This window comes from Anomaloglossus baeobatrachus, chromosome 5, assembly GCF_048569485.1.
Source record: "Anomaloglossus baeobatrachus isolate aAnoBae1 chromosome 5, aAnoBae1.hap1, whole genome shotgun sequence".
NCBI lineage: Eukaryota > Metazoa > Chordata > Amphibia > Anura > Aromobatidae > Anomaloglossus > Anomaloglossus baeobatrachus.
The window spans coordinates 228,156,235-228,171,448 of record NC_134357.1 but is presented as its reverse complement, the minus strand read 5'-3'; the positions used below and the strand labels follow the sequence as shown (position 1 = coordinate 228,171,448).

Sequence of the window (15,214 nt, the reverse complement as noted above, 5' to 3'; positions counted from 1 at the left end):
GGTGCATCACAGCAACGCCCGGGTCGGCTCACTGCAACATCCAGAGTGAGTAAAGACCAGTTAAAAGACTTTTGGACTCAGCCTGTGTTATTCCGGAACCCACTACTCTGCTCACCCGAGCCCCTGGGGCCTGTCTCACTCACGGGAGGCTACATCATCTGGCTGCAGACCCCATCAGCCCCAGACGCTCGTAAAACCTGCAGCGGCGGTCATTCATATCCCTGACCGCAAGCCGTGAGTGGCGTCACGACATATAAAAACTGACAGTACCTGTTCGCCATATTGAACAAGCCCTGTGGCGTCCCTGAACAGGATCGGCACCCCTGGGGCGTCACAAGTACACCTCTCGGAACAGTGACTGGAACGCTGTGGTGGCTGCTGCACGCAATGTTGATCGTAAACAGATCAAGCAACAGACAGAATCTATGGATTGTAGGCTGAGAGTCATCATAAAGAAAGGTGGCTATATTGGTCACTAATTTTTTTGAGTTTTGTTTTTGCATGTCAGAAATGTTTATTTCTAAATTTTGTGCAGTTATATTAGTTTACCTGGTGAAAATAAACAAGTGAGGTGGGAATATATTTGGTTTTTATTAAGTTACCTAATAATTCTGCACAGTAATAGTTACCTGCACAAACAGATATCCTTCTAAGATAGCCAAATCTGAAAAAAAAACCACTCCAACTTCTAAAAATATTAAGCTTTCATATTTATGAGTCTTTTCGGTTGATTGAGAACATAGTTGTTGATCAATAATAAAAACATCCTCTAAAATACAACTTGCCAAATAATTCTGCACGCAGTGTAGATAGTTACAGGATAACAGGGAAAATTTAGGGACACAAAGGGTGGGTTGCTCAATTGAATTGTTATAATTTGTCTTGTACGTAATAAAATACAATAAAAATAATTGAAATCAACAAATTCTGTGAATAAGTTCTTATCTACAATTTAAGACAATTGCATTTCTCAGTTGGTAAATGAACCGACCAGGGGAGATAATTTGCTGGATTTGGTCCTGTCAGATAGACCAGGTATAATTTCAGATGTACAGGAGCGGGAGCATTTGAGCAGCAGTGACCATAATATGGTAAGTTTCAATGTAATGTTAAAGAGAACATTTGAAAGGGGAAATGCTAAAACCAAGAATTTTAGGAAAGTTGATTTCAACAAATTAAGGGAAGAGCTTAATCATGTAGATAATAATAATTAATAATAATTTTATTCATTTATATAGCGCTATTAATTCCACAGCACTTTACATACATTGGCAACACTGTCCCCATTGGGGCTCACAATCTAGAGTCCCTATCTGTATATCTTTGGAGTGTGGGAGGAAACCCATGCAAACATGGGGAGAACATACAAACTCCTTGCAGATAGTGTCCTTGGTGGGATTTGAACCCAGGATCCCAGCGCTGCAAGACTGCAGTGCTAACCACTGAGCCACCATGCTAGATTGAGACAATGTCATGGTAACCGGGGATACCGAACATAAATGGGGCAAGTTTACGGATATACTATTAGAGTCATGTAAAAAATCTTATACTCTCTGGTAATAACATGTCCAGGAATATAAAGAAGCCAGTATGGATAAATAAGACAGTACAAAGTATAATAAAACTAAAACAAAGGGGGTTTAAAATCGTGAAGGCTGAGAATACAGAAATAGCATTTCAGGAGTATAAAGATCTCAATAGGAAATGTAAAAAAGAAATCAACCAAGCAAAATTAGCTACAGAAACAAAAATTGCCACATTTTTTATAAATATATCAATGTCAAAATGAAAAAAGGATGGTATTGCTCCTGTAAAAGGTTATAACAAGATACTTATAGAGGATTTAGAAAAGGCTGAGATATTAAACAGACACTTTTCATCCGTGTTCACCAAGGAACTGGCTGTTCCAGGGATCATTCAACAAGGCAAAAATCAAAGTCCCCACTGATACAACTAATCTAAGACAAGAAGAAGTACTCATGCATTGGAGTAAATTATACATTGACAAATCCAGATGGCATTCAACCACGGATATTGAGGGAGTTAAGCTCAGTAATTGACAGACCGCTGTATTTAATCTTCTTATGCGGGCATGACACAATACGATCTGTCGTGCGATCGCACGAGTGATCGTACCCGCCCCCGTCGTATGTGCGTCACGGACAATTAGTTGCCCGTGGCGCACAAAGTCGTTAAACCGCCGTCACATGTACTTACCTGCTGAGCGACGTCACTGTAGGCGGCGAACATCCACTTCCTGAAGGGGGTGGGACGTTCAGTGTCACAGCGACGTCACACAGCGGCCGGCCAATAGAAGCGGAGTGGAGGAGATGAGCGGGACGTAAACATCCCGCCCACCTCCTTCCTTCCGCATAGCCGGCGGGAGCCGCGGGATGCAGGTAAGCTGTGTTCATCGTTCCTGGGGTGTCACACGGAGCGATGTGTTCTGCCCCGGGTACGATGAACAACTGGCGCAAAGAAAAATAAACGGCTTTTTAAAAATGAGCGATGTGTCAACGATACACGATTTGCGAACGTTCTGCGAGGCTCGTAGGTGTCACACAGGACGACGTCGTAAATGATGCCGGATGTGCGTCACGAAAACCGTGACCCCGACGACATATCGCACGATAGATCGTCTCGTGTGACGCCCGCATTAGACTCTCTTGTAACAGTGTTGGTACCTCAGGATTGGAGAATAGCTGACATGGTACCGATATTTAAGAAAGGTAAGAGGGTGGATACAGGTAACTATCGTCCAGTAAGTCTGACATCAGTGGTACATCAGTGGTGTGCAAGGTTTTGGAGGGCATTTTAAGAGAGGAAATACAATGATATATTAGAGAGAATAATATAATAACTGATAACCAGCATGGATTTATGAAAAATAAGTCATGTCTATAACATGTTGGGGTTCTATGAGAAAGTAAGTGCAAATCTGGATATTGGTAATGCAGCTGATGTGATTTATTTGGACTTTGCAAAGGCATTTGATACTGTTCCATATAACAAACAAGGACTAGGAGAAACTGTAAGCAGATGGGTAAGGAATTGGCTAAAAGACAGGAAACAAAGAGTTGTCATAAATGGTACATTCTCTAATTGGTCAGCAATGGGGTACCGCAGGGATCCATGCCAGAACAGATTCTTTTTAAGCTCTTTATTAAGAGATGATAGTAAAGTGTCAGTCTTTGCTGATGACGCCAAACTATGTAGGATATTAAAACAGACCTTGATAGTATAATATTACAAAACGATCTGGATAACATGTCAGAATAGGCAGATACTTGACAAATGAGATTTATGATGATAAATGTAAAATAATGCACCTAGGACGAAGTAATCCTATTGCTGCATATAAATTAAATGGAAGTAAACTCTGACTACAGAACAGGAGAAAGACTTGGGGATTCTGGTTACAAGTAAGCTGAGCAGCAGCACTCAATGTCAAGCAGCAGCTGGGAAAGCAAACAAGATTTTTGGGTTCTGCTGAGGGTACTCACTCTGTTTGTTTCTCAGTTGCATTGAGGTAGACACAGGAGGCACTTTGAATAAAATGTCCTAGCTGCTTTATTACCATCTCATAAAGCATGCCATCAATACAGAAAACAAACAGCCTTTATATCAGGAAAATAGAAAACATATTCCAAACGTCGGCCCTTCAGAGTCAGTCTAGTATATAAGTCCCAGCAGAGAGTTTTCTCAAGGGGTCTTCTTACCTCTGCACACTGACCCCGGTCAGTATTTCGAACCCACTTTCAGACGTTCATTCCTGGAGGTATCAAAATACCTTCACACACAGAGCATGTCCCAAGCAAACTGAAACCATTTTAAAAGCCTGAGACACACCCATGGGTGGAGTTATGTGGATAGCCAGACCCACCCATCTCTCCGGCTATCCGTATAACCTGTCCCTTGAACACTCTAATAAGACTTGTGGCACTACAAGTATTAGAGCAGATAACCAGGTTTACACTACTTTTGTGATACATACCCTCAGCCATGTTACAAGGTGTATAAAAATCTGTAATCTAATCTCTAATCTAATCTCTAATCTCTTAGATCCCAAAGTATTGTTACCCCTCTATAAGTCACTTGTAAGGCCACATCTGGAATATGGGATCCAGTTTTGGGCTCCACATTTTAAAAAGGAGTTAGAATTAGTTCAAAGGCAGGTAACTAGACTTCTACAAGGAATGGAAGGCCTCCCATATGATGAGATGTTGAAAAAAGTTGGATTTGTGTAGCTTAGAAAAAAGACGTCTAAGACTAGATCTCATTTATATGTATACATACATACAATGCCTACAAGTAGTATTCAACCCCCTGCAGATTTAGCAGGTTTACACATTCGGAATTAACTTGGCATTGTGACATTTGGACTGTAGATCAGCCTGGAAGTGTGAAATGCACTGCAGCAAAAAAGAATGTTATTTCTTTTTTTATTTTTTTTTTAAATTGTGAAAAGTTTATTCAGAGGGTCATTTATTATTCAACCCCTCAAACCACAAGAATTCTGTTTGGTTCCCCTAAAGTATTAAGAAGTATTTCAGGCACAAAGAACAATGAGCTTCACATGTTTGGATTAATTATCTCTTTTTCCAGCCTTTTCTGACTAATTAAGACCCTCACCAAACTTGTGAACAGCACTCATACTTGGTCAACATGGGAAAGACAAAGGAGCATTCCAAGGCCATCAGAGACAAGATCGTGGAGGGTCACAAGGCTGGCAAGGGGTACAAAACCCTTTCCAAGGAGTTAGGCCTACCTGTCTCCACTGTTGGGAGCATCATCCGGAAGTGGAAGGCTTATGGAACTACTGTTAGCCTTCCACGGCCTGGACAGCCTTTGAAAGTTTCCACCCGTGCCGAGGCCAGGCTTGTCCGAAGAGTCAAGGCTAACCCAAGGACAACAAGGAAGGAGCTCCGGGAAGATCTCATGGCAGGGGACATTGGTTTCAGTCAATACCATAAGTAACGTACTCCACCGCAATGGTCTCCGTTCCAGACGAGCCTGTAAGGTACCTTTTACTTTCAAAGCGTCATGTCAAGGCTCGTCTACAGTTTGCTCATGATCACTTGGAGGACTCTGAGACAGACTGGTTCAAGGTTCTCTGGTCTGATGAGACCAAGATCGAGATCTTTGGTGCTAACCACACACGTGACGTTTGGAGACTGGATGGCACTGCATACGACCCCAAGAATACCATCCCTACAGTCAAGCATGGTGGTGGCAGCATTATGTTGTGGGGCTGTTTCTCAGCCAAGGGGCCTGGCCATCTGGTCCGCATCCATGGGAAGATGGATAGCACGGCCTACCTGGAGATTTTGGCCAAGAACCTCCGCTCCTCCATCAAGGATCTTAAGATCGGTCGTCATTTCATCTTCCAACAAGACAACGACCCAAAGCACACAGCCAAGAAAACCAAGGCCTGGTTCATGAGGGAAAAAATCAAGGTGTTGCAGTGGCCTAGTCAGTCTCCTGACCTTAACCCAATTGAAAACTTGTGGAAGGAGCTCAAGATTAAAGTCCACATGAGACACCCAAAGAACCTAGATAACTTGGAGAAGATCTGCATGGAGGAGTGGGCCAAGATAACTCCAGAGACCTGTGCCGGCCTGATCAGGTCATATAAAAGACGATTATTAGCTGTAATTGCAAACAAGGGTTATTCCACAAAATATTAAACCTAGGGGTTGAATAATAATTGACCCACACTTTTATGTTGAAAATTTATTAAAATTTAACTGAACAACATAACTTGCTGGTTTGTAAGATTTATGCATCTGTTAATAAATCCTGCTCTTGTTTGAAGTTTGCAGGCTCTAACTTATTTGCATCTTATCAAACCTGCTAAATCTGCAGGGGGTTGAATACTACTTGTAGGCACTGTATGTGGTCAATACAAAGGAATGGCATGTGACTTATTCCTCCCAAAGACAATAGTAAGAACCAGGGGACACTCACTGCGAGTGTAAGAAAGGCGATTCCGACAGCTAAATAGGAAAGGGTTCTTTACAGTTAGAGCAGTCAGACTGTGGAATGCCCTACCACAAGCAGTAGTAATGGCAGATACTATAACAGCTTTTATATCAGGGCTGGATGATTTCCTCAGTACACACAACATTGTCGGTTATAAGTGACTTAATGACAAAATGTATAATTGGTGGAGGAAGGTTGAACTAGATGGACCTAGGTCTTTTTTCAACCTAAGTAACTATGTAACTATGTATGCAAATTGTAAAATTAATGCAGATAAATTTGAGGATCTCTGTAGTTATTGAGTAAAGTATATAAGTATTCAAGAATTTTCCCATAGACACAAAGACATTATCATTCTAAATTCTGATTGGGACAGAAGCGCACAATAGGGCAATACTGCAAGAGAAGTGAGGGAGAATGAGAGCGATGGTAGTGCTCACCTGGGGTGGTTGTGCACAGGCACAACACCAACAAGAGCCTTAGAATCCACAGTTGCAGCCCTGTGGATGGAGTAGTACATTTTTCCAGGTAGCAATTCAGTTTAGTAGTAAGGTCATGGTCAGGGTTATACATAAAAATCATGGGGCCCTATAGCAGAAGTTCTAAGTCCACATAAGAACATATGTCACAACTTTACAGCACTTGCAATTAACTTTCCTCCTATTGAAGCCCCTAGATTACCCTTTCATTGCAACCATAGAGTATGACACCAACAAAAGTGCCCTCCACATTCCTCCACAGTAACCTCCACATGTACAGTATGATGACCTTACTGTACCCACGCTCAACTACCCCGGGAAATTCTGGTGATCCCAAAATATTATCATCCCCAACTGTGACCCTCACACAGCCCCCTTGCAGCACAAGGAGCCTATAAACCATATACAGTAATAGCCCCCACACCCCTTTACACTTTATACTGGCCCCCAGACTGCCCTCCGCACAGTGTTATAGACCCCATAAAACCTTCACAATATACTGTATGCAAGCAATAGTAATATATTGTCAACATATTATAATGCACCCTCATAGTCCTCAATATATTATAAATATAATGCACTGCCATAGTCTTTTATATAGTATAATTCCCAACATAATGCACCCCCCATAGCTCTCCATATATTATAATGCACACCCCATAGTTCCCTGTTACACCTCGTGGCTCTCCTGAGGCAAGGACTGAGGCAGTCTCCCATTCCTTGCATGCCACGAGTGCTCCTGCTCAGCAGCGCCAAAGGTCTGCCAGACTGCGCAGTGTGCAGGAGATACCTTCTCAGGGAGGCAGGAGAAGGGTGACACCTAGTGGTTCTCCTGTTACAAGGAGTGAAGCGGTCTCCCATTCCTGGCCTGCCGCGGGTCCTCCTGCTCAGTGGCCCCGAAGGTCTGCGAGGTTGCGCAATGTGCAGAGGTTTGCTACTCAGGGAAGCAGTGAGACTCCCGTTATCTCTGCACATTGTGAGACCGAGGATCCCGCCTCTATTTCCCAGAGGCAGGAGGGTGAGCATGTGCAATGCGTGGTGGGTCCTGATTAGCCCACTGACGTCACACGGCTTGATGACAAGGCTGGTGACGTGGTGAATCCTGACTGGCCAGGCTGGGACGTCGTGGACCCTGATTGGGTCAAGTCCGTCATCTCCGCCTCGCGCCCGCCCTTGGGTGGAGCTACACCTCCTTAAAAGCTCCCCCTGCCATCATGGCGGCGCGTGACCGTCCTTCTATGTTTGGATGTCTGGCAGCGTGCTCAGGCATTACTGTTTTTTGTGGGCTTGGCCCCTGCTGCTTAGGCAGCACCTGGTTTGCAGGCCGTGTCCCTGCCTTGCTGCCCCGGCAGTATCCCCTTCAACAGGCCGTGTTCCTGTCCCAGGTGAGCTCCTCAAGTCTCCACCGGACTCACCTGGTTATTGAAAGCACACGTGCGTGGGCACCTTTGTGCTACCCTCGTGCCATATTCTCGTGACTTCCACTGGCACACGTGCGTGGGCACCTCTGTGCTTCCCCGTGCAACAGGTACACCGAGCCGTGAGATCCGAGCCATACAACCCTCACGGGTTAGGGCAGACCGGTGTACATAGATCGTCTGTGACATTCCAGACAATCGCTAGCAGCAACCCGCTCACTCTTCACCCACCATAGCAGCGGTCCCTTACACCTTACAGTGGACCTTGACCGGCGGAAGCTGTCCATTTCCCATCTTGGCATGCTTCCCCGGGTCCCCCTCGTAACAGTTCCCCTTATATTATAATGCACTCACATAGTCCTCCATTTATTATAATGCACACCCATAGATCTACAAATAGTATAGTGCACCCCCACAGTCCTTTATATAGTATAATGCACCACAGTTTCCATACAATATAATTTACCCCCCATAGTTCGCCACATATAATAATGAATGACCTATCCATCCATATATTATAAAGCATCCCCATAGTCTTTGAAATAGTATAATGCACACCCATAGTCCTCAATCAGTTTACTTACTGACAAAAAATAAAAGTAAAGGGAGAAGGGGCGATATTTAATGATTTTGTCAAATTTATTCTAATTTTTCTTCTTCATCTCCCTCACTCTTTTTTTTTCATCCTTAGATTCACTAAGGCGGGCTTTGCACACTACGACATCGCAGGTGCGATATCGGTGGGGTCAAATCGAAAGTGACGCACATCCGGCGTCAGTCGATATCGTAGTGTGTAAATCCTTTTTGATACGATTAAAGAGCGCAAAAGCGTCGTTATCGTATCATCGGTGTAGGGTCCGACATTTCCATTATTTGGCAGCAGCGACAGGTACGATGTTGTTCCTCGTTCCTGCGGCAGCACACATCGCTGTGTGAGAAGCCGCAGGAACGAGGAACATCTACTACCTACGTCACTGCGTTTCATGCCGGCTCTGCGGAAGGAAGGAGGTGGGCGGGATGTTTATTTCCTGCTCATCTCCGCCCCTCCGCTTCTATTGGCCGCCTGCCGTGTGACGTCGTTGTGACGCCGCACGACCCGCCCCCTTAGGAAGGAGGCGGTTCGCCGGCCAGAGCAACGTCGCAGGGCAGGTGAGTGCATGTGAAGCTGCCGTAGCGATAATGTTTGCTACGGCAGCAATCACAAGATATCGCTGCTGCGATGGGGGTGGGGACTATCGCGCTCGGCATTGCAAGCATCGGCTTGCGATGTCGTAGTGTGCAAAGTACCCCTAACTCTTTACATTCACTTTGTCACTTATATTTGTTGCAGGATGAGAAGGAGGGAGAGAAAAAAAACAATATTTTTGATCAATACTATTTTTTCCTTTATACACTAGTGATGAGCGAGCACTACCATGCTCGGGTGCTCTGTGCTTGTAATAAGCAGTTGGATGTTTGGGTGTCGGCACTCGAGTACACAAGTACAATGGAAGTCAATGGTGAATTCAAGTATTTTTCCAGGAAATCTTCAAAAAAAAAACTTAAGTTTACCATTTGCTTCCATTATTCTACAGTACTCAAGTCACGCCCATCGGAGCATCCAACTGCTTGTTACGAGTACTGAGCACCCAAGCATGCTAGTGCTCACTCATCACTATTAATCACCACTTTCCTCCCTTTTTTCCACCAATACGAACTCTTTTCCCCTTCTCATATATTATCGCATACTTGATGCTGCATTTCTCACTTCACTCTGAGTTGTAATTCTCCTATGTCCTTCTCCTACCGTATTTCCCCGAAAGTAAGACAGTGTCTTACATTCTTTTTACCCCCAAAAGTGCCACTATGTCTTACTTTCGGGGTATGTCTTATATTGGAAAAAATCCCACAGCAATCGCAGCAAGTCTCCATGCAATGTACCGTATGGGGACTTGCAGCGATTGCGTCCTAAGTGTACCGCAAGTTAAGGAAACTTAACCACCAGCGGCTGCACATAAGGGCACTGAGGCTGCGTGATTTTGTATGTTGTCCATGATCCTGATGGACCACGGACAACATTACTGCAACATTTCAACATTTCTCGGTAGCCGAGCGTTCAGCTGAGCGCCCGACTGCCGGCATGTGTCAGCTCTCAGCTGAGCGCTAAGCCGCCGGCATGTCAGGGCGCTCAGCTGAGCGCCCGACCGCCGGCATGTGTCAGCTCTCAGCTGAGCGCTCAGCCGCCGGCATGTCAGGGCGCTCAGCTGAGCGCTTTGCCGCCGGCAAGTCAGGGCGCTCAGCTGAGAGCTGTCACATGCCGGCGGCATGTCAGGGCGCTCAGCTGAGCGCTCGGCCGCCGGCATGTTAGGGCGCTCAGCTGAGCGCTTTACTGCCGCATGTCAGGGCTCTCAGCTGAGCGCTCGGCCGCCGGCATGTCAGGGCTCTCAGCTGAGCGCTCGGCCGCTGTAACTGTACTGTAAAGAAGAAAAAAAAATAAATACATTTTTACTACGTCTTACTTTCGGGGTACGTCTTACATTAGCCGACCCCCCCCCAAAACCCCCACTACGTCTTACTATCGGGGGTGTCTTACTATCGGGGAAACACGGTATTTCCTTCAAAACCGCTCCATTCACTTTTATGTGTTATTATTTTTTTATTGTTTTGATCTCAATCTTTTTTTCATCACACTTTTCTTCTCACCCACATCCCTTCTTTGCTTTCACTGTTCTCTTTCTCCACATCTAACCTTTAATCATACAGTAGATTCCTTTTTTTCCCTGCTTTACCAAACTATTGCATATAGATTCAACATTTACACAGAGAATTTCGCTCTTGGTTCTCACTGATCTCTACCTTTGAACCTAGTACCTACTTACGGGCAATTTGTGAGACTCGGTAGTCAAGAGACCCAGGGTCAAATACCAGGAGAGCATGTAACAATTAAAGGGGTACCCCAAAGGCTTAGTCAGGTCATGGTTCGAGGTCAGAAGTCCTGGCTTCTCCCAAAGCTGTGAACTGCGCATGACGGGTTGTACACACTTCATAGCCGATAAAGTGTCTGAGACCGACCACAGTCTCCAATGGCCTGTGTCTTCTGTATTTGCTTATACACAAGCATGTAAAAATATCAGCCCCCAGTGAATAATAAAAAAATTAAAAAATTAAATTTTAATATAGGTAAAGGACAATCCAGTATGTTTTGTTACTATGTGCCTAAAATCTAACAGGCAGGTAATTGCTAACATAGGCAACTATCTGCGGTCACCACCCTCTCCTGTCAGAGATGCAGCTGCTACATGTCAACAGAGCAGCTCTTCTTCTGTGCTGCTCTGTTGATGGACGTGACAGCTGGCATCAAGTTATTTGACAGCCGGCTTCACGCAGTTAAGCAATTGAGATCTGACTGTCAATCAGCATGATGTTGGCACTCAAGCCGCATTAACAGAGTGGAGAAAATAAGTCATTGCTCTGTCGATGTGACGACACTAGAAGCTGCTGAATCGATGGCAGGAGCGCCCCGTGCTGAGAGAGATCGACGTCATGCACAACAGGAAGGTAGTTGGCAACTACCTACCTGTTGGTGCTTGAGCATGTTGTAAAAAAAGTCTCTGATATCACCTTTAATTTTATACAATTTTATACTTTTTTTTTTAAAAAAAAAAAATATTTGTTTATGTAATTAAAAATTGAGAAAAATATTGTATCACAATTTTTCAATTTTTTTATTAACAAGTCAGTCCACCTTTAGGCTGGGGCTTTGTGGCTGACATTTAAGTAAATGAGCTATGTTTTTCCCTGTAGCTAGAGCATTGCACATTCCATTTTTATCCAATAGTACCACCTATCCTATACCTTGTACAGAGGTCCCAAACAGCGGACATGGTAAGAATGAGAACATCGATATAATCTTCCAACTTCTCCTTCTGTCAGTGTCATTCTACAGTAAGCACAGTCCTAGACACAAAAAGACAACAGACAAGCTAAGTATATAATATATAAGTATAAGTATATATTAAAAGATAGTATTTATCTGTGCATCATCTACTGTACATACATTTTACCATTACTATATATTTGCCCTTGGATCTCATGCAATGTACAAAACTATAGATGGCTAAAGACTATTGATGGGCAAACCCGAACTGTAAAGTTCAGGGTCCATACTGGATACCCAGTATCCGTGCGCATACCCCCAACACGAAGCTCCCCAGTTAACACTGTGTGACTGTTTGACTGTTTGGATTCGGTCACCCAGATAATTAAAGAAAAAAAATAAAGGAAAAAGAAAGAAAATATGGAATAAAGCAACAGCGTTATATCTACCGAGTCTCCAAAGCAGCTGTACCACTACTTCTGGGTCCGCTCATTAACCCTTATACATATTCACTTTTTCACCCGCCCAACGACAGTCCAGGGGTGTGATTGCTTGCAGTCAGACCATGCCTCCACCCTCTGTGACAGCGTCTGTGATTGTTTGGAATCACACATGCTGTCTGTGTCTCTATAGTGTGAAAATAAATAAATAAATTGGCTTAGGTGCTCCCCATATTGCGATATCCAGGGCAGATAAAGCATACGGCTACAGGCTGCGGCTCCCAGCAGTGTGCTTATCTGGGCTGTGTATCAAAAACCGCAGTCCCCACCAATTTTGATACCCAGCCATAATAAAGCCAGCAGCTGAGTGCTGGTATACCCAGGAAGGGGAGGCCCATGGTTGTTGGGCCCCTAGCCTAAAAATTTCAGCCTGTACCACGCAGAGTTGTCGCATCCATTAGATGTGACAATTCCAGCACTTTACCCAGCTCATCCTGATTGCCCTGGTGTGGTGGCAATCAGGGTAATATAAGGGGTCAATGATAGCTCACTGCTGCCACTAAGCGCTAGATTAGTAATGGAAGACACCCCAATTAGTAATACTGTAAGTGTAAAGAAATAAACACAAACACCCTCAAAAAATCCTTTCTTTGAAATAAAATACACAATAACCCATCATCTTTGTCCAATTTATTAACCCCAAACACCCAGTTCCAATGTAATTCACACGAGGTCCCACGACCCTCCCGGCTCTGGTACATACTGAAGTTGCAGCGCGCAGTCACATTGGAAAACATGACCGACTGCTGTGGCTTCAGGCAGAGACTGACTGAGCCACAGGTGTGAGTGGTAACCTAACTCAGTTTATCTGCGGTTAGAGCTGGAGGTAAACACGCTACCCCACCATTTTGATGCCTTTTTTTTTACCAGGAGATGCAGTATTGGCGTGTATAAATTTCAGCACCATATCTGCATATCTTGGTAAAAAAATATGTTTTTACGCCAGGAATGAGTTTTCCTGAGGTGAGGTCACTGAGTTCAATGAGGTCCCCTGAGGTCAGTTTTCTAATGTGCCAGCGGCTGCGACTTCAGTATGTTACAGAGGCTGAATCATCATGGAACCTCGTGTGGATTACGTCAAAACTGGGTGTTTGGGGTTAATAAACTGGAGAAAGAGGATGGGGTTTTTGTATTTTATTTCACATAAAGGATCTTTTTTGGTGTTTGTTTTTATTTCTTTTCACTTACAGTATTAGTAATAGCAGGGGCTCATAGATTCCTTCCATTACTAATCTAGGGCTTAGTGGCAACTGTGAGCTGTCATTAACCCCTTATATTACCCGGAGTGCCAAAGCACCAGGGCAATCGGATGAGCAGGGTAAAGTGCCGGAATTTTCATCTAATGGTAGTGACAATCCTGTGCTGCTGCAGGCTGCTATTTTTAGGAGGCTGGGGAGCAATGACCATGGACTTCCCTAGGCTGAGGATACCAGCCCTCAGATTTCGGCTGTATCTTGGCTGGGTATCAAAATTGGGGGAGACCGCACGTCGTTTTTTAAAATAATTTATTTAAATAATTTTTAAAAATGCCACATCGGGTCCCTCTTATTTTGATACACAGCCAAGATAAGCATGTGGCTGGGGGCTGCAGCCGTATGCTTTATCTGTGGTGGGTATCACATTATAGGGACACAGACAGCATGTGTGATTCCAAACAATCACAGATGCTGTCACACAGAGTGGGGGCACGGTCTGACTGCCACCAATCACATGTCAGCAGGACTGTCGGTGGGTGAGGGAAGCAGTGAATATGTAGTATTACAGCCGAGCGGGAGACTCCGTAAATACAATGCACTTGCTCTAATCCCCCTAACTCTTTCTACCACCATTTTACAGCACAATGTTCAGGTCATCAAAGACTTATATGGAGTTTGGCATCTGGGAAGATGTTCGGATTCAAGTCCAGTGCCGAATTGGATTTTTAAAAAACAATATGGCTGGACCCAGTTAACCTGAACATCTGCGGGTTCTCTACTGAAGACATAAGATTTTGTCTATAGACTATAAGGAGCTTGTAAGTTTATAGAGTTTAAGGACCAATGTACTGAGCCAAAATATAATTTGCAAGACATTGGGGCGTCTTGACGTGGCTTGCGATTTTGCATGTTTTGGGCAAAATATTCACCAATACCTAATGCATTTTATACATCTTTCCATTTTTCACACAGTGCGTGTGATGTGAAGATTCACAAGTATATAGTTACATAGAGTCAGGGCTGGCATCAGGGCATGACAACCATGACTGGTGTATAGGGCCTAGTGAAGAGGGTCCCGGCCGGGCCTGGGGTAATTACTTAGTTTTATTAAGCCCTGGGCCCCACTTTTCACCAGGCGCCAGTCACAGCCGCAGCAGAGGGGTCAGTTGTGTTTCTGCAGCCACAGCTAATTTGCATGCAAAGCCCTTCTAGGACATCGCATGTAAATTAGCCATGTGGCGGAAGCAGGGCATCAGCGTGTCATCTCGCAGCCCAGCATGCAGCAGCATGATGAGGTGCGACCTCATCACAGTCTTGCAGGTAACGCAGAGCCGTGAAAAAGTAAGCGCTCCGTGAGCTGAAGATCGCCGGGGGTGATAGTGGCCCCACTGACAACAGTCCCTACCTGCCTTGCTTCAGCTGTATGTGCACCGGAAGGTGCACATCCAGCTAAAATGCATCACAGCTCAGAGAGGAAGCCACATGACGTGGGAGCTAGGGAGGGTGAGTAAAATGTTTTTGCTTTTTTTCTTTTATTGGCATACAAATATATCAGGAGGAGCCCAGGAAGGGGACATATATAACAGGAGGAGGACATATATACCAAGAAAGGTACAAAAACCAGGATGGGACATTTATACCAGAATATGCCCAGGGGGGGAATATATGGCCCAGTATGAGGAAATATCCTAGGAAAGGAACAAATAAGCAAGAATAGGGACATATATACCAGGAGGAGGACATATATGCTAGGAAGAGGGCAATAAACCAGGATGGGGACATA

At 44.5% G+C, this 15,214-nt stretch overlaps 1 protein-coding gene across 1 annotated transcript in view; it reads right to left on the bottom strand.

Moving 5' to 3' along the window:
* Positions 1-15,214, bottom strand: part of LOC142309884 (E3 ubiquitin-protein ligase DTX4-like) — a 161,350-nt gene that overhangs the window by 37,148 nt on the left and 108,988 nt on the right. The window contains exon 6 of the mRNA XM_075347339.1: positions 11,714-11,815. Within this exon, the coding sequence (XP_075203454.1) occupies positions 11,714-11,815 (102 nt within the window). The remainder of the gene's footprint in view (positions 1-11,713; positions 11,816-15,214) is intronic.